The sequence below is a fragment of the Ambystoma mexicanum genome, chromosome 8, assembly GCF_040938575.1.
Source record: "Ambystoma mexicanum isolate Mex_15411 chromosome 8, UKY_AmexF1_1, whole genome shotgun sequence".
Classification (NCBI taxonomy): domain Eukaryota; kingdom Metazoa; phylum Chordata; class Amphibia; order Caudata; family Ambystomatidae; genus Ambystoma; species Ambystoma mexicanum.
This window is the reverse complement of record NC_090929.1, coordinates 743,914,767-743,939,006: the sequence shown is the minus strand read 5'-3', so window position 1 is coordinate 743,939,006 and position 24,240 is coordinate 743,914,767. Positions and strand designations below refer to the sequence as shown.

Sequence of the window (24,240 nt, the reverse complement as noted above, 5' to 3'; positions counted from 1 at the left end):
GAGGCTGTACCAGAAGGAGGCCCCAGCTCAACACAGATGTGAAACACAAATGAATTTCCATGAGGAGCAACTGACCTTGAGGGATTAAGAAAGGGATGATCAAAGACCATGCGAATGAAGTAAATACTGGTGGTGGAGTTGAAGGAATTGCTGGCCCAGGACCCATAGGGACTTGCTAAGAATGCACAGGGTTCAGGAAAGAACACTCATAGCCACTGTGAGCCTGTGCCATCATCACAGTCCTAGGGAGATACCTTGCACCAAGCCTAAAGGACTTTTCACACAGTCCAGGACTGGCAGAGTTGCAGAGGGAAGAGTGTAGAATCACAGAAATCCTGGCAAAGCCTGTTGCAGTAGTCCACAATATGAATTACCAGTCCTCTGGAGACAGTGAGCTGCTGGGGGATGGAGAGGAAAGGATGAATGCCTCTGAGGAGGAGCAACTTCCAGGGTGACCTCACAGAGACGTCAGTCATGTGACGATAGAAGGCGACTATTGAGTGGAAGATCATCACAGGATATCCTCGACCACAGGTTGTAGCAAGAATAGGGACAAGAGAGGCTGGACAGAGAGTGTCATGGAAGGAGGGAGCAGGTGTGGTGATGAGGATTGCCTCGGTGTGCAGCACATGGTTTGTATGCAGTCTGCATGACAACAAGCATGTATCAGTCCAACATCACATGGGTCACACATGGCAGTCATGACAATGTAGCCTGAACTGGCAGACAATCATAACACATCACCGAAGCAACATACACATGGCCTGTAAACTCACGCATCACCACTCCCCGGACATTCCCTCATACATTGGCAGGTCTCCCACGCTTCGGATCTGCTCACTAGCGATCTCCTCATGTCCAGTGAGTTCATCGTCCTCTGGTGGTGACCCACTGCCAGTCACCAGAGTAGAGGCGAACTTTGTAGCCAGCTTGTCTTTTGCTCGGTGTCGGAAGTCATTCCAACGCTTCACAACATCACCAGCTGTGCGCCTCTCATAGCCCAAGGCGCTAATACGGTTCGCAAGGCACTGCCAGTGGGTCATACGCTGAGCAGGTTTATGTGTGCTCCCGGCCTGCACCAGCATGTCACGACCGTGTTCCAACATGTAGTCCACGAGCATGTCCAGTTCCTCATCACAGAAACTCCTCTTTCTCGACGTGTGGGACTCCTGTGCCGTGTCTGGGGTCTTAGCCTGTACCGCTGGAGCATGCTTCTGCTTCTTGTGAGCTGGTGCAGACCTTGAGTGGCTTGTACCGCTCTGGTCAGTAGGGGTTGGAGTACAGGTGGACTGGCCTATGGAATCAGCCACCAATGTAACTACAGAAGGTCAGCTTGCAGGTATCAGTACCTGGGTGCTGTTGCCAGGACACTGCGGCACACGTGTCTTGGCCTTAGTGACAAGGGACTTGGCCCCTGAGTCACACTGGGCTGGGACCAATCCAGTCCTGGCTGGGTGACCCTGAGCCAGGGTGTCAGTTGCAACAGCTGCCCCTGCAGCTTCCAGACATTGGCCGATGTGAACAGCAGATGACATTGCTGCTCCAGATCCCCGAGTGCCGGTGCCTGGAACTTGCACCACACGTGTCTTGGCCTTCGGGACATGGAAATCGGCCATTGAGTCACCCTGTCCCTGTGCCGGGATTACTACCGTCCGGGCTGGCTGAGCCTGGGTAGTGGTAGCAACAGCTGCCCCTGCAGCTTCCACACCCTGGCTGCTCTGGACAGCAGATGGCACTGCTTGTCCGGGACCACGGGTGCTGGGTATCTCAGCAGCTGCTGCATCTCCCTGCCCCCGTTGGGTGTGGGGCATAGTTCTCCCTGCATGGGCCTGGACACCTTGCCCACGTGGACCACCTTGGCCACGTCGCCCACCTTGGCCAGCTTGGCCACATCACCCACCTTGGCCACCTCTGGCAAGTCGCCACCTTTGCCTCCCTTCCCACTTGTTGCCCTCCCAGTGATGGCACGGATGGACTAGCGCAATGGGAGGTGCAGCCAACAATTGTCCTGGACAATTGGGATGAGGGGGCAGGGTACGTGATGGAAAACGTACCACTGTGCTCCAGAAAGGCTCTATGTGACCCCTGGTGAAAAAAAACAGATTGCACAACGCTCAGGCACCCGAAAAACAAAAATCAACGTGTGCGTGACCCCTCAGTAGCCCACGTGTGAGTAAAAAACATTCTGCAGTACACTGTGTCACCCAGCAACACAAAAAATGCGTACGCAAGGAACACATAGGCTACTATGACCTCGAAAAAATTGGGTATGCGACACAAAGGGGCAACCACAGTGGGAAAAATGCATGCACGACTCACCGTCTGTCTCGCAGAATGAAAAAAAATCAAACGCGTGTGTGCGCGTAGGCAACTCCCCTCCCAAAACAAGAAGTATGCACTGCCACAGTAGTGAACTATTCACTGGTGAACCCAGTAATATATGAAGTTCAGGCGCCCGTCCCCACGAAAAAGCACATACAGTGCGCTGTTGTCCTATGCAGACCTTTAACCCGATACTGAACGCCAATGGCCAACGTCCAGCGAGTGTCACGTAACTTACGTGCTTAGGGCCTTTCCTCTGATTACACGCTAACGCGCTGTTTCCTCACGTGCAGAGTCACTCTGTTTCCAGTAGGCCACACAAAAGAACACGGAAAATCCAAGCTCCTGCCTACAAGGCCATTTACCTGCCTCCAACTGCCCGAGCTGCCTCCTATGAGCCATCTACTGCTGCCAGCCCACTCTATGTGCCTGCTGCCCACATGCCCTGCATTTTGGTGCCTGCTCCTCAGCCATTGCCAGTGATCCTGTTGTTGTGACCACATCTGCTGATCCTGAAGACTCGTGACTGCCATACCACCGCTCCACAGCCCAGCCCTAGGACCACCTTGCCCACCCACACCTGCCTCGGGTGTTGCCATGTCTGACACCACACCATCTGAGGCAAGTGGCAACCCCCCGGCAGAGAGGCAGAGGGCTGTCAGCTTCTCACCCAGAGAAGTTGGCATCCTGGTGGAGCAAGTCCTGGGGCATCATGATGCCCTCTTCCACGGCCCATCGCAAGTCGGCAATGAAGGACGGAAGAGGATCTGGGGGACATCGTGGGTGCCATCAACGCGGAGGGGGTGGCATACCACGACTACCATCATGTCCACAAGCTCTGGAAAGACTTCAACTCCAGGACCCACAACAAGGCCCGGTTCCTCAACAAGGCTGGTGATGATCGCGCGAGGTGCCAGGGCCGGTTGACCACCGACGAGATGAGGGTCCTGGAGCGCTCTTACCCAGCGCTGTACCCCCAGGTCTTGGAGTTGGTGCTCCATCTGGAGTCGACTGGTAAGTGTTCATTTGTTCTTGTCCACGCATGTGAATGTTGACGTGTGGCTGGAGTGTGCACCTTGGCCTTATGTCTGGCATACCTCCTGTACAGATGTCTGTGTGCATGTCCCTGACAGTGCTGCATGTGAGTCCATTCAAGCGTGTCCCACATCGATGGTGTCTGTGTTGCAATGCGTGAAGTGTACCGGCATGTAATGGTGTGCACATATTTGCATACCTGTGTCTGGTCTGTGGCATGCGAGAGGTGTGACACATGGGTGCTTATGTCACCATCATGGAAATGCATGGTGTACATGTGCGTGTGTCTGAGTAGTGAGTGTGTGACTGCCCAACACTCTGCATGTATGTTACTTTAGTTCTTGATTTGTGATTGCCTCCCGCTTCCAATTTTCCCTCGAATGCACTGTGACGCGATGGCTCCATGGCCTGCCTCATGCCTGTCAGGTGATGTGTGTGAATGAGATGTGTATGTCCCATGATGTGTGTGATCTGAATACACAATTATGATCTTGTGTCAGTGCCTTGTCCATGGATGTGAATGTCTGTTGTGAATGACAGACATGTTTGTGAATGTGTGTGAATGGCACTTCCCTGTGTGTATTGGAGGGTGAAGATGGTTTTGACCTTTGACAGTGCCACTGATGTACATTTGCATTGTGACAAACACACATACCCACATATATTCAGTAGCCTGATGTTTGTGTTCTATGTTTCCCTATCCACAGCGACGATGGAAGAAGAGGGCGGAGAAGGCACTGTGCAGCACCGCAGCAGGGATGCCTCCACCAGGCACAGATGCAGGGCCCAGTCCTCCTCCCAGGTAACGTTATCTTCCGGGAGCGAGGAGACTGGTGCCGCGTCCAAAACAACGACCGCAGCTGCTGAGGGGAGGCCCAAGAGGGTGAATTTGGTTGTGGGCACCTCGGCAGTGGGAGGGACAGGTGAGCCCACACAGGGGCAATCCGATGCGAAAGACAGTGGGGAGTCATCCAGGTTGGTGGTGGTGGAGGAGGAGGAAGCCACATCAGCCCAGCACATGGGGCCCGGCAGGGGTGATGAGGTAGGTGTGACTGGTGCAGTCCAGGATCAGGGGCCAGAGGCAGTGCAGGTCACCGCGGAGGGGGCTGTGACTGATCTTGTCCCTGGAATTGCGACTGCACCAGTATGCACCTGCGGACATGCCTCATGCCGGAACCATCCGCATGTGGCGGATGTATCCATGCAAATGGATCTTCCACTACCTGCGGATGAAGCAATTTGTGACAGGTTGGAACCGTTGCTAGCCGGTATTGCGAGGCGTACAGCCAGCATTCGGGAAGATGTAGAGGTTTCCAGTCGGGGGCTTGCGCATCATCAAGATGAGGTCTGTGGCCTCATTAACTGGCTAACTCAGTTCCTGATCACAAATCTGGTATGTGTGCTGGCCACTGCTGCAACCCCCCTCCTCCTTTTCCTCATCTTTGCGTCAGTCGTCCTCCCTGCCGTCTTCCGCCCCCTGTGTTCCTGTCCCAACCCAGGCAAACCGTCTGGTGGAGATCACATCCCTGCCACAGTCGGGAGTCGAAGGAGGATCAGCAGAGGTTGTCACTGCAGCGACAGGAGCTAGGGCAATGGAGGCAGTGCAGGCACCAAGCAGCAGGGCATGTGCACGACAGCTACGGGTGGTGTCATCATCCCGGAGGCTGTCCTTGTGGCGCAGGCAGCAGGCATTTTGGCAGCAGCAGGCTCAGGGTAGGATGCAACAGGACTCGGGGCGTTCATCATCAAAGGGGCAGGTATGGGCCATCGGGCAGGAGGCAAACGTGGACCTTACGACAAGGATGTCTTCCGTGTTGGAGCGTTTGGGCCAGCAAAACGAGGCAGAGCGACAGCGGGCACAGGAGGCGCACCTCACCATGGCCAGGGCAGAGAATTCACTGTGTCGGTTAGAGAGGCGTGCGGAGGTCCTTGAGGATACTAGCAGGGAGTTCGAGAGGAGCATGGAGGAGTCCCTGCAAGCCCTCGAGGGGGATGCCGAGGCACGCCTACTGGAAGTGGACACAGTGTTCGATGATACCCTGGCAGAGATTATGAGAGAGCATGGTGAGGAGATGGACTCGCCCGCTGCCTTTGTATACAGTTCTTTAGGAGTAGGTTTCATTTGTTTTTTCTTTTTATTTGGAGTTCCTGGACTTTGCGCCGCATCTTGTATATAGTTATTTTTTTGTATTGTATTTTTAGGATTTTTCTACATGTTTTGGGACCATGGACCCTGGATCTTTGTAAATATTTGGATTTTAATTTGAACAGTTTTTTAACTATGAAGGAATGGTTTTCACATGATATGTGATTTCATTTGCACATATGTTAATGGACAAGGACCATATTTTTGACTCTTTCATTTTTTACATCACATTGATTTTGGTTTTCACTTTCTTTTGGTTTTTGATTTCGTTCATGCATGTTTAATTTGATGTTATTACTGTGTGTGACTTAGATACATATTTTTTAATATAATTTTTTAACATTGAAATCGAAGTGGTGTCTGGTCTCAATGGTTTAGTGCATGTTTCATTCCTCCATGACTCATTTGCATGTTCCTGCTGTTAACCAATGTTGTTCATGTGCGTGCACACATGCATGCATGTGTGATGTTAGGATTCACATGACATGGGGCATGTATTAGGGAGCATGACCAATGGATGGGTGTTGAGGTGCGCCAGGGGGGTGCAGTGTGTGGTGGCCTTTTAGTTGGCATGTGCTGCGTGATTGTATGTTGGTCCAATGTGTTATGGGGTAGGGGGTGGGGACATGTGGCAGGGCCTGCCTGCAGGTTGCCATCACTGGTGGCGGTTGGGGACATGAGGTGGGGCCTGCCTGCAGGTTGCCGTCACTGGAGAGGGGTGGGTACATGAGGCAGGGCCTGCCTGCAGGTTGCCGTCACAGGTGACATGTGGCAGGGCCTGCCTGCAGGTTACCGTCTCTGGTGGGGATTGGGGACATGAGGCGGGGCCTGCCTGCAGGTTGCCGTCACTGGTGGGGGGTAGGGACATGAGGCAGAGCCTGCCTGCAGGTTGCCCCCACTGGTGGGGGGTGGGGATATGAGGCGGGGCCTGTCTGCAGGTTGCTGTCACAGATGGGGACATGTGGTGGGCCTGTCTGTAGGTTGCCATCACTGGTGGGGTGTGGGGACATGAGGCAGGGCCTTCCTGCAGGTTGCCGTCACTGGTGGGGGGTGGGGACATGAGGCGGGGCCTGCCTGCAGGTTGCCGTCACAGGTGGGGACATGTGGTGGGCCTGCCTGCAGGTTGACATCACTGGTGGGGTGTGGGGACATGAGGCGGGGCCTGCCTGCAGGTTGTCGTCACTGGTGGGGGGTGGGAACATGAGGCGGGGCCTGCCTGCAGGTTGCCGTCAAAGGTGGGGACATGTGGTGGGCCAGCCTGCAGGTTGCCATCACTTGTGGGGTGTGGGGACATGAGCCGGGGCCTGGCTGCAGGTTGCCGTCACAGGTGGGAACATGAGGCGGGGCCTGCCTGCGGGGTATGGTCACGGGTGATGGGGTGGCCACGTGGTGTGGGCTGCCTGCGGTGTATGTTCACAGGGGATGATGGGGGTCCCATGTGGCATGGGTTGCATGCGGGGTGTGGTCACGGGTGATGGGGTGGCTATGTGGCAAGGGAGTTGCTAGGTCTGGAAAAGACTTGGGGCTACGCTGGTGTTGGAACTGTTGGGAATGGGGGCTAGCTAGTCTTTTGGCTGTAGCTCCTGAGATTCTATCCGGGGCTACAACCAAAAGATCAGGGGCTATAGCCCCCTTAGCCCCCCCCTAGCAACGCCCCTGCTATGTGGTGTGGGCTGCCTGCAGGGTATGTTCGCAGGTGATGGGGGGGCCATGTGGTGTGGGCTGCCTGCGGGGTATGGTCCACTGCTGGGGTCTGGCTGTCCCGTGAGGAGGTGTCTGCTTTCAGGGGAGTTGTGCGTGTATTGCGGTGTATACACAGGCCTTCCCACGTGATTTGGCTGGTGTGAACGGGGTACGTGATTTTGCTGGGACGCGGACGGTGTACGCGCGGGACGTCCCACGCAATGTGGCTGGTACGAGCAGGGTACACGATTCTGTTGGGGTACGCGCGGCCCTTCCCATGCGAGTTGGCTGGTGTGAGCGGGGTACGCGATTTCACTAGGGTGCGGACGGGTTACGCACAGGCCTTCCCACGTGATTTGGCTGGTGCGAGCAGGGTACGCGATTTCACTGGGGTACGGACGGGGTACACATGGGCCTTCCCACGCAATTTGGCTGGTGCGAACAGGGCATGCTCTGATTTTTCACACGACTACGATGAGGGGAGCTGTGTGCTGGGCCACAGAGGGCGCGGGGCCTTGCGCCGTATTGGGCATTTCACTGGCTTTTTCCTGCGCATTGGGGTGTGTTGTTACCTGCACTGCTTGGTGTTTATTGCGCCACAGTGACTGATGCCTCTGAAAATCCATGAATACGCGTACTGTGCAATTGCTGGTTTGCGCCAAAGCTGGCACAGGCGTGGCGCACGCTCCTTCTCGGCGTGCGGCACTTGCACTGCTTCTGTGCTGGATTCTATGAATTGGGCCCTAAATCTGAAGATTTAGTAACATTTGAAAATTATGTTTTCATGATCGTGCATATACTCTGATATATAAATTATAAATATTATCAGTAGGTTATGGTTGTACTGTATTTATCACAGTTCGTACAGTCCAGTGTGAAACGCTTGAATTAATGTACAAACACACATACTTTAATATTTCGACCATACTGTTTTGGAAAACATGTACACAATACATGTTTGATATTTAAAACCTTACACAGTAACAGATTTTGGACTGAACTGTTTTTTTAAATTTAGTATTATGCAAGAAAAGCACAAGATGCAAATACTTACAGTAAATTGTTTCCATCCTGCAAACTTTCAGAAACGCACATGCAGTTTGTTTTAAGATGTAACTTAAAATAAAAAAAGGGACCATCATTGAACCATGTGATAGTTCACATTAGAGGTAGAATTTGAACGGTTTCTTAACTTGCGACGTAGTGGTTAACGAGCTAGGCCCGATATCACAAAGTCTTGAGTTCGAATCGGCGTGGAGCCTTTCAGTTTTATTTTTACAAAAAAGGGATTATAATTGGTGCTTCCCATTTTTATTTTTAAAAAGGAGGATTATAATTTGAAAAACGAAAAGACAGATGCCACATCTGATATTTATTTACCGTGGCATGTGATACCTTTTTTTGGGGCATGGCATGTGACACCGGCCAGTGGCATGTGTCACTTGTAGTGGCGACCTGCAGTGGCACGTGTCACTGGCATATGACACATGCCATGAGGTGGGACGTGGTGGTGTGGGGTGTGTGGTGGTGTGGAGTGGGGCTTTTGAGGTGTAGAGTGGTTGTGTGTGGAGTGCTCATGTGGAGTGGAGGTGTGAAATGGTGTGAAGTGGTGATGTGGAAAGGTGGTGAGGGAGTGCAGTGGATTGTTGCTGTGAAGTGGTAGTGTGGATGTAATTGTGTCAAGTGGTGAAGTGTGGTGGGGTGTTTGAGTGATAGTGTGGATTGGGGGTGTGGAATGATGCAGTGGTGTGTGGAGTGGGGATGTACAGTGATGGTGTGGAATGATGGAGTGGTGGTGGTGTGAAGTGGTAAATAGCCCAAAACACCTTACAAAGAAGTCCAATGCGAAAAAGACCAAAAACAAGTCAAACAATGGGAGAAATTGGTTAGAAAGCAAACTGCATACATATTAAGCAGATACAATGAATAAGAAAAAGAACACACTACTATTTTTGCAGCTTGCAAACACTCATAAAAAGAACACAGAAAATGCATGCGACCACAATGCATGCCCATATGGCTAAACCAAGCTGCTGAATGAGACAGGATAACTGGGAAACATCTTTACTTGCACTGCGGGAGGATTCGCTATTCATGTAATGACTAAAATATAATAGCAAATTGGTCTTGTTTTCCTATATTTTGTATTATGTTGATTGTGAAGTGATTTGTTGTGAGGCAATCTGTATGTTGTCAGTGCAACTGCATACTTACATCTCTATCTCCTCAATCTCTTATTATGGCAGACAGTCTGCACATCTATTGGTGGCCAACAGATGTCATCATAAGAAATCACATGAACTCACATCAGGAACGTTAGAGTCCACTAATTAAACTGTGATAAGTGAAATGTCATTGGCAGAGTGGTCTTATAGTTGCCTATTTTCACTTGTTTACTGTCTGTATTTAAATTTAAATTGTACAGGGAGGGGCTCACAGCACAATAGAAGTGGGAGAAATGTACATATAAGAGACAGGTGCAATACTCAGAATATACAAAGAATGTGTCAGTGTGCAAATAAGGTACCTATGAGGATGGGAAGGGGGAACAAATTGAACAATGGTGGTGAAGTAGCGATTTGCATAGAATCAAAGAACATTTGGAACAGCAGAATGATGGAAGAATGTTATATTTGAAATATGCATGTGATAGTGATTTAAGTAGGAAACCCTTCAGAGCACGTAACCAGTGCACGCATATGCAGGCAGAGTGATAACATAAACTGGGTGGGACAAGCGCCCCGTACCTTTCCCCCCCAGGTAGTACGCGAAAGCATTGGGTGAGTGTTGGCAATAAAAGGGCGTGAGATTTTATTGCACACTTATGGTCATAACAAAACATAATCATAATTACAGTAACCATAATATGCTGTACCTTTGGGCATCGGGTCCCGAGGTTACCCCCTCTGGCCCACGCTGCCTTTCTTGTCCCACAACAGTGTGTGGTCACCGTTCGGTGACCTGGTTTCTTTTCTCTTTCTTCTCGCTCTTTTTCTAGGGTGGGAGGGTTCTGGGAAAAAGCAGAAACTCTGCGTTCGCAGAGAACTCTGTTTGGGTACCCATGCAGGTACCCAAACTGGATCGCTTGGGTCCCCGTGCAGGGACCACAAGCTGATTCTGGGTTCGTGCTGCAAACGCAGCTCCTTATATTCGACCGTGGGCTGCCCCTGGGTCTTTGTTGTGCCCGACGGCAATAGTGGACCATGTGGTGCCTGATACTACTCTGTTTACTGCCCCCTCTTCCTGATAAATGTGTTTAACACCCCTTGGGGAGGAAGGCCCTTCCTTCTGTTCTTCTCGGGCCAGAGGCGACCGTGTGTCGCTGTGTAGTGTACTGGGGGAGAGGGAGGAGCACTGCCCAACCTTTTGTTGGGCTGTTGCTCCTCCCTCTCTCCTGCCTGGCTGCCATGGGGCACAGGTTACCTGGCCTCGCCTGGTGCCTGCAACGTTGACCATAATACACACTGGACTCTCATTTGTCACAGCACTCACCCTAATAGTAAAATGTCTGCAAACCACATGCATACATACTCATTTGTGTATCATTGTTTTGTTGAGGCTTCGGCTGTTATGTTCTCACCGAGGAGTATGCTCAATTTTTCTAAATACATAACAGGACTTGTTAAATCACTGAGTCACCTTACTTCTTCCAAAGCCGGCATATCATCTACCTTTCACTCGCTTAAGCAGGGCTGGCATGAAGTACACACGCACACACGCGCACGCCTGCACTTGCACTTCTTGTGGCCAATCAGATTCCAGGGTTAGCACGTGCCACACCAGGCCACTCCCTGGACACGCCTATGATGTCCAGAATAGTGCGCAGCAAAGCATTTTCTTTTTGCTGTATAACACAGCTTTTGGGCAATCCCCATACGCTGCTGCATACGTTGCAGTTCAAGCAGATATAGCTGAGCATATTTTTTTGCTTGTGTCCAAAACGAACGTGGACAAACGTTATTCCAAGTCTTAGAAAGTTCCATTCTTTTGACCCATTTTGGTGACCTGTCCATTGATATTGGTTTCTTATCTAAGATCATTTGTAAATATAATATGCAGGAATGTAAACCTAAATGCCCAGGCCAACCATTCTTGCCTTTACATATTGGGCCTGGTGACTTGTGGGAGCGCTCAATGTGCATAACATTAGATTCCTTAATCTTAACACTAAGGACCCTTTTGCTCATATATTGGGAAATAATCTTCACAAGCTTCTGCAGTGGATCTGAGTTTGCGCTATATCAGCAGCATAAACGTACAGTGAAAACCTCTGCGATCCCAAGCGTGTACATCCTGTACACTCGCTGACAAATATTAGCTGCCTTACACCTTGTATGATCCCTCCTAGTCCCCTGGAAGCAGGCATGGTCTCTACACTTTCACACACATATTATCGGTTTTCAAGAGTGTGGAGGAGTCCTACCTCGCCTTCCTACAACCAAACTAAACACATAAAACAAGCAGAGTTTGTGCGTTCTCTATATTGACGCCAAACTCAGTTTCTCCCGTTGAACTCACCCATGCTTATCCCTTTGACTCACATCCCAGTGCCACCTCAGAATACGCTCTTGCTGATCTTGCTTGAGCTCGCACAAGAAGTTTGGAGGTCACAATTTAGTCACAGGTTCCCGGAGGTTTACTGGAGTCCAGCCGTTAAACCAGAGGGAATTCGGGGATCTGTTTTGGGGCGATTCATTCAGGTTTATTGGTATTCAGTTTTATGCTATAATGAACATGCGTGCCAACTAGTTCAGCAACCCTTACACTTTGTGAATTCAAGCTAAATTGACAGTAGAATGTGCGCTACTTCCCTACCAACCATAAAATGAGCATCAACGGCCATACCCAGTGACTGACATGTTTCCATAGTGCTGTCCATCTGTGGAACCATAGGCTTCATAAACGGAATTTTCTTCATCTGTTGATGAATTGATGGAGACCACACGTACATTCCTTGAAAAATTGTAAAAAAACAATAATTACATTATTGAAGAAAGGATGTGCAATAACAGCTGTATAGTATGACATCGTTTTCAAGTCCTGTCAGTCAGGTGTCAAAAATGGGCCAACAATCTGCCTCGTAAATCATCAATCCTTTACTGTTGATACTCATTACTTTTCAATGGTGGCAGGGTGGATGGAGATAATTCTGGAGTAATGAGAAGATGGACCACTCACACTTGCTGTCTTCCTATAGTTGGGATAATGTGTGATTCTGTGTCCAAAGTCTACAGCATAAAGGGGCCTAAACACAGCCTAAACACGGGAGTATCACCTGAGTGAGAGATCTTCGGGGAGTGCGGTTGAGACAACCGATGGTGAGGTGCTCTGTTCCCCCCTTTCACATACCCTTTACCCATCCTATTTTATAGGATTCTCCAATGTTCCAACACCCCCCTTCTGCACAAACACTGGGCCGAGGAAGAGGGCGACTGACAGAAAAGAGGCTAACCCTTACATATCACATTGGACATGTCCCGCTAATCGGGTAAGGCAAAGTTAGGCACTTGACTTTAATCACATACCTCTGATACCCATTAGCTCTCCCCACATGGATAAAAGGCAGAACATAGAGACACACTCCGAGCAAGGTGGAACATGAGAAGGAGCAGAACCTCTGGGGTGAAGGAGAACCTACTGGAGCAGAGCGACCGATCGAGGAACTAGAGAAAAGGGGGTACAAAACTGAAGTTCCTTGCCTCTGGGAAGCCGTGAAGGAGACGCAGAGAAATCCAAATCGTAGACAAGAAGAAACCTGCATTGTGTTTCAAGGACGCCAGTGACCCTCCTGGGTGAACCACAGAGTTGGGGAGGTGAGGCCAAGCCTGTGGTATTAAACTTGACTCATGGATCAAATGTCACACTCACCTGTGTCTCTGCAGGAGCGATGGATGAGCCTCCTTTGACCCAGAGTTCTCACTTTCCCTGTTTCACCCGGAAGAACACCTGTCAAATATATGATGCACACTCAGACCTGGGTTCACCTGATTCGCTGGGCCTCTTCCCTTCTCTCTACTATGTGCTGTGATGTCTCCTAAGGGCTTACCTTGGCTTTTAGCGGGGTGTGCACTCCATCCTGCATTTGCAGGGGCGCAATTCTATGGGAGGTTCACAGCCCTACACTCGCAGGGATGATGCCAATGTCTGTTTGCCGAGTTCTGATGCCACACGCTGTTATATGTCTTCACAGCGAGGCAGAGTGTTCCATGTGCTAGTTCCTTCACTAGCAAGAAAGTCCTTTCCACACGGCGAACGTTGCGCGGTGGATTTTGAGAGTCCGGTATTGTCCAAATTTTCTTTATTTTGCCAAAGGTATCTTGGGTGATTAGCGCTGTGTGTAGAACTCAGAACCGCTGGTAGATGAACTCAGAACCGCTGGTAGATGTGCGCAGCATTATAGGTTCGAGCGCACCATGTAACGTCTCTCCTTTCCTTTGCAGGAGTGGATTATGGAGTGCTCTGCTGGAATTCTCATGGCTGCCATACCCTTGGCATATTACCAATGTAATGGCCCATGTTTCCAGAAAACACACGATCTAGAAAGATCTTACAAATGCATTCCATGCATCTTCAGGGATGCACCTTGCCAGACCAGCTATGTTTGAATTTGCACTTCATGATCAACAGTGCTCCCTTTGCTTAATCTGCCCTGGTGTACATTGATGTTTGGCAGGTGCTCTGTTGGTTAATCAATACCCTTTAGCCCTGTTTCCATGGTACTAGTTGACATTTGTGGCTCTACTCTCAATTCTGTTCCCTCCGATCCTACCACTATCTGATTGGCCTCTATGTGGCTATCCACATACCAACAAATTCTCGTTGTGGGTTAATCCCTAGTTTGTGTTCATTTCTGGTTGGGCTCTTAGTTCTATGTTAACACTATCCGGCCAGTACGTTCTATACTCGAGTGAGAGTAATCCCTCCGTCTGGTTCTCCCTGTATATAATCTTTGTGTAATTCCTTGCTGGAAGTCAGACACAAACCACTATTTACTCTTGAATTACTGAGCGGCAGCTCCTCACATGTCTGATCCAAAGCGTGCCTTGTTCAACAGTGTTTCTTTGGACTCTCTAAGATTCCCATTTACGTTAGTGCTTATTCCGAGGTCTTCATTTTATGTGTTGTCCTTCCCTAGCCCTTGCCCCATCGTCTGTTCTGTTTCCCCATCTGTCATCCCAATATTTACTGTTTATTTGCTCATTGCCAAATGGCCTATTAGTTTTATATTGAGCTTTTATCGCGTGGGATATATCCGTTTTGTTCAAGGGTGTTGTGTGCTTTTCTATTACTTGGTTGATTTTGGCTTCTAATGCATCTTTGCTGCAAGTCTGTGGACAGTGTGTCGAACCACTGGGTGTCGTCACTTCTGCCCAGGGGGGAGACATTTCCCATAAGGCTAGGGAGGTGAGGCCACTACCCAATATTCCCAGTAGGGGTGGTTTAATGCGGGAGGACCTCATGGGGAGGGACTCTCCTCCTAGGGATAATGACAACCCCTTTGGTAGGACTCAGCACAACAACCCGAAAAAAATATGCCTAAGCCCTTTGCCACCTTTCCACCAACCCCCTCCTGTGAGCACGTCTGTCTGTAATTGTAACGCTGCCCCTCTTAGTCTTACTAAGACAAAGAAGAATGCTGACAAAACCAAGAGGGTGACTAACTCAAGTACTGAGAAGAGGTGTCCTCTGGAGCCGTGAAGAGTGGCCCAGAGAATTAACAGGAACGGTATAGCCTTCCGTGGAGATGGGATCTTAAAGAACAAATAAAAACACTTTACAAAGTAAGTCGAGGTCAAGAAAACATTCCTGGACTGCCCCTTTTGGGGTGGGACTAAGATTGACTTACATATGGTCTTTCCCCCTCTGTAATGGCTTGGCAGGCGAAGAACGGTGGTCTGGCGGGGTGCCCAGAGCAATGCCAGAGGATAAGATTCATTCGAAACCTTCCAGCCATCACCTCTTAGTTTTTTCTTTTGTCTTTGTTTTTGCATTCCTGGAGGCAGACAAGCCCAGGAACAGCTGACCAGTATGAGAGCCAGCCCAGCCCAGGAAATTCGAAAACGACGCAGAGAAGACTCTGAGGAAACAGAGAGCAGTCTGCTGCCAAAGTCTCAAGGCGGACAGGAATTCCTGTACCCCGTGGCATGGGGCTGGTCTGGAACATATCTGGAGGCTGGAGAATGGTGGTGCAACCTCAGGGAGGTGGACCGTGCGGTCTTGTAACAGTGCTGACACCATCGGTCTAGAGACCGGGAAGAAGAGACACAGGGGGAAAGCCAGAAAGTCCAAGAACTGCTGTTCAGCCCAGCGAGAAGATGTGCACACCCTGAAAGAACCAGCCAAGCGTCCCACGGTCAATCAAGGTGACAGGCGTGAAGCAGCAACTGGTAAGTGTTTAAAGGTGCAGGAGAGAACTTCTCTGCACATGACTTACGATATGAGCAATCTTCCTCGTGGCAGTACTTGGCATGAAAGGCAGCCAAGTGGGCCTAGTGAAAAAGGGAAAGAACCAAGGGTCTGGGACAAGAAGCAATGCATAGTGTTTACCAAGTCGAGTCATCTCCCCTGTGGCCTTTCTTGGTGGAAGCGTAAATCAGTGAAAGAGTGGGCTGAGTGAGAAGAGAAAACCGAGAACGGTCTGGGACCCGAATAAGGATAAAGAGATTAGCGGAGAGAGCTGCTCTCCGAACAGCGGCATTGGAGAGGGCTGCGGAAAGCCTGGGGTTGTTGCATCATTCACCATAGAAAACAGGGGAAAGGAGTCATTCCCTCTGGTCACTTGTGTATCTTTGTTGAACCAATATCCAGAGGACAGGAATCATTCCTCCTCCACACAGCATAGACAGTGTTCGATTGACATGGGGGAGGGAGTCATTCCCTCTGGTATTTCGCAGAGGTCAGCATCCAGGGGAAGGGAGACATTCCCCGTGGATTCAACTTGAACATGTTTTAAAAGGCCAGAGGAAGGAGTCCTTTCTCCTGGCTACACTTAGACACTTTCTTTGTAAACTAAAGACCAGGAGAAGGAAGTAATTTCCCCTGGTGAAGATTGCTTTTTGACCATTGCCTATTTGGAGGCTTTTTGTTGCCACATGCCAGGAGAAGGGAGTTATTCTCCTTGGGAAAGAACTTAACTTTGATTAAGAATCTTTAGTTATAGTGTGGGGGACAGAATTAGGTTTTTGACAGAGGATGGTGGTTTTTCATTTGATGGACATCCTGACAACTCCTTTAGTTTTAGTTTGAGGCAGGGAAACCTCTATTAGAGTTAGGGATTGGTGTTTTTTTTCTGGGCACAATAAAAGTCTTAGCCAAAATTATCAAATCACTGTCAGTTGACTTCTTCTGCCCCCTTACAACAGCCTATTTGTCTCTATTCTACTCCGTTTAACTATCTAAATATTGCATGGTATTAGTTGATCTCAGGTTGGTTACGGGCTTACATGTCACCTCAGGTATTCCAGCAGTTTTTTCTTGAACTATTAGTACGTCTGTTTGTATAGTTTTAAGTGCATTCATCAAGTCAGCTAATGCCATGGAGCACACGTATACCTCAGGGGTGCTTGCAATATTGGGCACAGCAGTGAGTAGTTGTTGTGATGTTGTGAGCCTACTGTGAGGGATCAGGAGTAAGAGGCGGAACAATGTTTTCATGGTGGTACTGAAGAATTTTATTTAAATAAAAAGGATTGGAAAAATGCTTCTTTGTCCCTGAAACTAAGATGGGTCTACCTACCACAACAAAACTAAGGAAACTGTCTGCGCCAGAATGTCCATAGTAAAGTTCGCTGTCCTGTGTCCAAATGCTATCCTGACCCTCACATGCTAAAACTCCATATACAGTGTGAAGGGATAATGTTCTCTAGGTGGACGACGTGCAGCCTTAGCCAACAGTTCTAAAATAAAGCTGTAGAAAAAAAAGTTCGACAAGCTTCAAAAGGAGAATTCTCTCTTCCCCTGGGTTTCCTTCTGCTTTCATCAAGTTCACACTGTCAAGAGGTATGAGCCTTCTTTTGAGCATCTTTAAGTTCACATGAATGAACACATGGGGGTGATGTCACATTTTCCCTGTTTTCTTCAGTCTTCAGAGATCTTTATCAATGACAGAGTGAATGCCAGTCACTCCTCTGTCAATTTGGCACACTCTCTTATCAGCGTCTTTTGCTGGACGCTCTCAAGGGGTATGGGACTTCCCTTAAGCTTTGTAAGCCTTTCAAATTCAATTATCAACACAACTGGGTTGGGTCGCAGGCTCGCAATCTGCCTGCGGTACTCTCCTGCCTGGACTTCTTCTGTTTGTTAGACAGTTGGGTGTGGGTCACAGACTCACAATCTGCCCAGTATACTCTCCTGCCAGGACTTTAAATGGATGCCTATTACAGACTTGTACCATTTCGTTATGATAGCTTGGTCCCTTGCTCTACCAAGCATATAACTAATTGTCAAAGTTTGAGGTTTCTCCCAGGGTCCCAGATCCTTTTTTCTTCCTTCTTGGATTGCTCCCAGAGGGCTTCTGGTCCTCTGGCATCCTCCTTCCTGCCTGCATACATGTTTCTCTGGTGCATGTCTCTCGAGCAGTGGCGCCTCTGCTTGAGCATCCAATTGCGTTCGGGTAAACTCTGTGGTTGGCAGCGTCCTCGCTGCTTACTCTCCGTTCATTTACGCCTTGCTGTGGCCAGCCCAGTGGTCGAAGTGAGCGGGAATGGTCAGGAGTGGTGTTCCACTACTTTTTGTATCCATTCTCACCATCCCAGAACTGTTTTTTACAAAGTTAAAGCACACTTCCCCACTTTACCGCAGGATATCAGTTACAGCTGAACTGAAATCTATTTCAACTCAACTGGCAGTCAACCAGCCTGACTGCAACCCTTGAAATATGTGTTGGATGTTGCTCCTTTCCATCCTACTCTGTCCCCCACCGGAGTCACAGTTCCACTACTTTTCTGGTAAACTTCTATCACTGGGCAGCCTGTCCGCCCATCTGCTCCATCCTCTCGAGATGGGAGCTCGCTCTCCCGTAACAGACCTCTTTAGAGATCACCTGACTGTCGGATCGGGTAGCGCGTCAGTGAAGCCCTCGTCCTCTAACCGCTTTTTTGCACCTGCTTGTCTTCCTGCACCGTGTCCTCTGTGGTGACTCTCTGCACAGCTGCTCAGTGTCTCCCAAAAGTTCTAACTGGAAGTGGATACTCCTGCCCTTGGTTTCGCTTTGCGTTTTTGTATTTCCCTTGTCCAATCCACGATGGGAAAACACTACACCGGTCACTCCGCTTCTGAGAAGTCATCCTCGTGGTTTTAGTAATATTCTTCATCACAGTTTTATCCAATGTTTTCAACAGAGGAAAAATAGGAGTTTTTCGTCATCATAGCATGGTCTAATGTCATTTTACAATATGCAATGTAGGCTTGTGGATTTTCATGGTGGTAGTCATTTCATAAAGGAAAAGGGGGATACCATGTCTCATCTGACGAGACCACTCTACTCCCATGAGGGTTGTCTCTCCCCTTATGTGGTCCTACCGCAGATAGCCACCCCCAGGGTCAGGATCAGGTAGCTTCTGACTTTCCCTGAGAAAGTTGTATGTTGCTGGTTTATTCTGCACCTATTTGGAAATGGGAAAGGCCATCTACATTCCATTGATATTTTCCTTTTCGGTGTTCTATACTAAAACAACAGGGCTGAATATCTAAAAAGCAGTGCATGACTCTGACATTGTTGTCTTTTTGAAGACTGATCCAGGTTAGAGGGGAATGATCAGTAATCAACCAAAACTTTCTTCCAATAAGGTAATATGTATATATGACACAGCCCACTTTATACCGGTGGTGCCAGTACTATATATTCCCTGTATGCATGTATGTACATGTAAGCAAATGCAAATGATATGCACTGTATTGTATGCATGTATGTACATGTATCCATATGCTCGTGATATGCACTGTAACTAATCTTTAAGTCTACTTGTACTGTTGCGCCCAGCTACTTTAGGGTTTGGGGCGCATTACCAAATGAATAAACAAACAAACAAACATATGGCCAGGGCCTCGAGTCCAATCGTGGCATAGTTTCTCTCCGTGGGTAAAACCTTTCAGCTGATTTAAAGAATAGGATGTTCAATACAATCAGATTATTGGGAGAGAACTGCCCCCAACCCAACATGGGATGCGTCTGTCTGTAGAATTAAGTCTTTATTAAAGTTTGCACCTTTCAAGACTGGTTTACTACAAAGAATTTGCTTCAGGGTGTTAAAACAAGCTTTGTCTTCCTGACTCCATTTCAGTTTCTGGGGCTCTGCATTTTTAGGTTTGTCAGTAAGGCAAGAGGTAATAGTGCAATAGTTGGGTATAAATCTCCTTACTATGGATGACTATGTCATCTATATATGCTTTCCCATAACAGACCGGGTCACAAAATGCAGAATAGGGACGGAGGACTTGGTCCATTTGTTTCTGGAATGTGATGGGCAGCCCACAGAGGTAAAACCTTAAATTGAAATAGCCCTACAGGCGTGGAAAAGGCTGTTTTCTCTTTGTCCTCTGGGTTCACTAGCACCTGCCAATGGCCCTTTGTCAGATCAATTGTGGATAGGTAAACAGCAGATCCCAATAAGGTCATCAATCCTAGGCATGGGTTAATTATTACGATTTACCTTCTGAAAATCAATACAAAATCTCCACGACCAATTCGGCTTTGCGACAAGGACTATTGGAAAGGACCAGGGACTCTGAGATGGTTCTATTATGTCAGAGACTAACATTTTCTCCACCTCCTGTATGACTATTTCTTTCTGGGCTTCAGCGATTCTATATAGTTTCAGGTTGATAACCGTCCTTAGGGGAAGTGTGAATACAATGAAACACCCCCTTTACCCTTCCAGGTTAATCACAAAAGAAGTCTGGGAATTGTTCCAGCAGGTCTTGGAGGTCCTGCTTCTGAGTGTGTGAGAGATTTGAGGCAATCAAATTATTGTTGTCTGGTCTTCTGTTAGAAGACCTGCCATAACCACAGATATGGACTCCGTCGTGTCTTCCTTCCATTCCTTCAAAAGATTCACATGATATATTTGGGTCTTGGTTCGTTTATCCGATTGTGAAAACCCGAAGGTTACGAGGACCGGTCTGTTCTAAGACCTCATATGTTCTGTGTCACTTATACAGCATTTTGTTCTCAGAAGTTGGCAATAAAACAAGAACCTTCTGACCAATGGAAAATGATCAAAGCATGGACTTTTTTTTATCATGGAGGGACTTTTGATGTTTTTGAGCTTTGGCTAGATGTGAATGAACTATGGATTGTACAATTGCCATATGCTCCTTCAGATCTGCGGTCTGAAATAGAGGTAGTAAAGATTCTTCTCTTTCCTTCAACGTCTCCGTTAACATATCTAGCATGTCCTGTGGCTCTCTTCCATACAAAGGTTCAAAGTGGGAAAAACTTAGGGAGGTCTGGGGAGTCTTCCAAATGGCAAAAAGGGCCTAAGGTATCATGGCGTCTCAATCCCTACCATCAGCGTCTACCAGTTTCCTCAAAACACTCTTTAGAGACTTGTTAAAATGCTCAACCAATCCATTATTATGAGGGTGGTATACTGAGGTTCTGAGCATTTTAATTTGAAGGACCTGGTTTACTGCTGCCATTAGCTTACTCATAAAGGCGGTCCCCTGATCTGTGAGGATCTCTTTAGGGAAAACAACTCCAGAGAAAAAGGTTATAAGATGGTTCAATATCTGCTTCAAGGTATTATTCTATAAAGGGAAAGCCTTAGGCTATCTCTTAGAATAATCTAAGATAACCAGCATATATCAATTCCCTAGTTTAGATAGTTCAAGAGTTCCCACTATATCATACCAATACAGGAAAAAGGTATGTCAAAAATGGGTAAAGGTTGGAGTGGCGCTGGGGAAGGCATACGAGAACCAGTTTTCTGACAGAAGGTACAAGTCAGAAGAAGGTTTTCCACATCAGCGTAGATTCTGGGCCAATACAACCTGTTTATCACCTATCCTTGAGCTTTGGCTGTTCCTAGATGTCCGCCGGTTAGGTGAGAATGGGCAATTTCCAAAACCATCCTTCTGTGACTCTTCGGGACTAATATTTGAAACCTACGGCTACCCTCAGAACTGATGTCTCCTCTATAAAGCAAAACCATGCTATAAAAAGAATGCTGCCACGCCAGTCCGGACTTGGAAGTCAATCTTATGTAAATTCCCTTGGGGTGTACTAGCACCGAGTCTGTGGGAATTATGGCTCTATCTCTGGGTTGTAGTTCTTTGCGGCTACTGGATAAGTCAAAGCCAATGGACTACTTAGTGACTACAGAGGGATTGTAGGCTTCCCAACTAAGTTTCTCAAAGTCAAGGGTTCCCCAGTTTGTATTGACGGAGCCAGATTCCACTGCTGACACCATATGTAAGGGATCAGGATTAAGACGCGGACACATTGTTGTCATGGTGGTTGCTAAATACTTATTTAAATAAAAAGGATTGGACATAAGCCTCACTGTCCCTGAAACTAAGAGGGGGCTTCCCTGCCTCAACAAAACTAACTAATCAAACTGTCTGCATCAGAATGTCCAAAGTAAAGTTCTCTGTCCTGTGTCCAAATCCTATCCTGACCCTCACATGCTAAAACTCAATTAACAGTGTGAAGGGATAATGTTCTCTAGGTTGCAGCTCCTCGATGCCCGTGGGCTGTGTGAGCTCTTTAAAAAATGCAAAATAAAAAAAAAAGCAAAACAAATTCAATCTCTTTCACTCACATTACACACTACTATAATTAAACTATGATTAAACTTCCCTTTTTTCTTCCACAACAACCTTTGTCATTACGTCACAATTCTTAAACCTGAACATCCATTCAATTACACCTTTAAGTTCTGTTCGCTCTTCATCTTTAGGACTCTTTGAATGAATTTCAGTACTGCAATTATTAAGCTGATCTTTTCCCCCATAATAACCCAAGCCCACCAATCATTCGGGCTCAAGGTACTTTCTCCCATCGCATAGTGAGATAAATAAAGTTCCCTAATTTCTTTTAATGAGTCGCATACCATTACCCAATAACATAGTGTCTCCACCATGTCATTCTTCTTACAGAAACTGCATTGATCATTTTTAATACCTGACATTTTCCGAGCCCACAAGACTTCTCCAGTGGCAAGACTATTAAGTCTACACCTAAGGAGCATATTGTGATAGTGTGGTGACTGAAATGTCTGTAGATAACTTGGGATGGAGTTTAAAACCTTCCTTCAGCAGTTCTTGCATAACTCAGTTTCAATTGATCGCATTGTTACAGGGTACTCATCCAATCGTGGTCTCGCAATTTCTGCTTGACTTTGGTCGGATTAATCTCCAGAACATTGGGACCAATATCCTTCTGTTGTTGGATTCTTTCAATCTTTCCTTTCCACAGGGTTACATACTTGTCTTCCATATTTTTAAGGGGATCAAAGATTGCAAAAGGGGCTATATTTGTTTCATATTTGAACTTCCTATATAAGGCCGCTGATTTCCATTGGACCATAGACTCAAGTGATTGAAGCTTTCATTCATGCCTAATGGTATACATGGGCACTGCATTAGGGAGTTGTAGTAATGCTCACCAAAACAGACCCTCTAATGTATCCCATGTTTCCCAAGGTAGATGTAGTATAGCCTCTGCGCCATAGGTGAAGACTTGAGCAATTTTCTGTTTATAGAAAGACATAAATCGGCCAAACTTCCTATGGAATATTCTTCCCTGGTTTATTAGAGTGGTCAGTCTAGATCTCAGGTAAATAAAATGCCCCTGATCTCTAAATCTTCTATTAATTACAATTCCCAAATAGGTCATCAGAGACTACTACTTCCAGGGCCTCAACCTCCACTCTCCAAGTAAACTTTTCTACTTTCTTTTTATAGGCCGATTTCATTTAAAGCACCTGAAGATTTTCTTACATTCATCTTCATATCATTCTCTCTCAAATACAAATTGAATGCATTAATCCTACGCTGCAGACCAATCAGGGTTAAGTCTAAAAAGTCTAGGTTGCCTGAAAAGAGTATCCATGGAACTGGCATGCCATTGATCTTAGACGGGAAGGCAGTGACATCTCTCTGTGAATCAGCCAAATCAGCAATATATAAACAGAATAAGAACTGGGCCAGGGTGACGTATCTGTTTCCAGGGCTTTCTCTTTCAAGACGTTAATCATGAAGAGATTTAAGGAGGTACCAACACCTTAACAAAACCTGTCTGTCGCGGGTCCAGGATACCCCTTTTCTCGGCCCATGATCTAAGATCTCTCAACAGGACAGTTGCAAACAGTCATCCTATTGAGTCCAGGAGAGCACTAGGGCGATAGTTTTTAGGAATCGCCCTATGGTCTTTTTTTACAAATGGGTCTCTCTCCATGATGCAGGTACCTTTTTGTTTTCCATGATCTGGGCAAACAGAACTGGCAGAAATGTACTCCACTCAGTTCGATTTATTTTAAGTTCATAGTTTGATAGACCATCCGGTCCCTCAGCTCGAGATGAATTTAGCTTCTTTATCATCAGTTCCGCATCTAGGTCGTCAAATGCAACTGTCCAAAATTGTTGTATAACCGGACAGTCCCACCAAATTTCTCTCCTGTTCCCCTTTGCGCCACACTCTCTCCAGCACTTGTACGGTGTGGACTTGTACATTTTGTGTAATCCTTCCGGGGTATAATGCCATTGTAGTAGGATTTTCGTCCACATCTCCCTTGTCTGACCACCCGTGTCATTTTGGGGATTGCACCCAGATATATTACTATTGGCTTCTTGAACTTCGCCTCCCAGTGTGGTTTCCCACTTTTTCATATATAGCCATTTAATCTCCTCAGATTGGGTGTTAAAATGTTTATAGGTATCCGATACAAATTTCTTGGTCCCTGCGCGAGTCATAATGTAGATTTCAAAGGGGGTCAGTTTCCATGTTGCTGCATATTTGATCCGTGGGGAGCTAAACCAGTGGTATAGTTGTTCGTATTTGTATCTATCTTTATTGCAGAGACCGAATTGTGTTGTGCAGTCTTCGAAGGTTCTGA

General features: G+C 47.6%; 1 protein-coding gene across 7 annotated transcripts in view; it reads right to left on the bottom strand.

Annotated features, from left to right (window-relative positions):
* Positions 1-24,240, bottom strand: part of LOC138472418 (uncharacterized) — a 1,989,442-nt gene that overhangs the window by 76,042 nt on the left and 1,889,160 nt on the right. For 6 of the 7 annotated variants that reach the window (XM_069610565.1, XM_069610562.1, XM_069610564.1 and 3 more), the window contains one exon: positions 12,032-12,139. In XM_069610565.1, coding sequence (XP_069466666.1) covers positions 12,032-12,139 — 108 coding nt within the window. The remainder of the gene's footprint in view (positions 1-12,031; positions 12,140-24,240) is intronic. The other variant, XM_069610563.1, reaches the window with a different exon arrangement.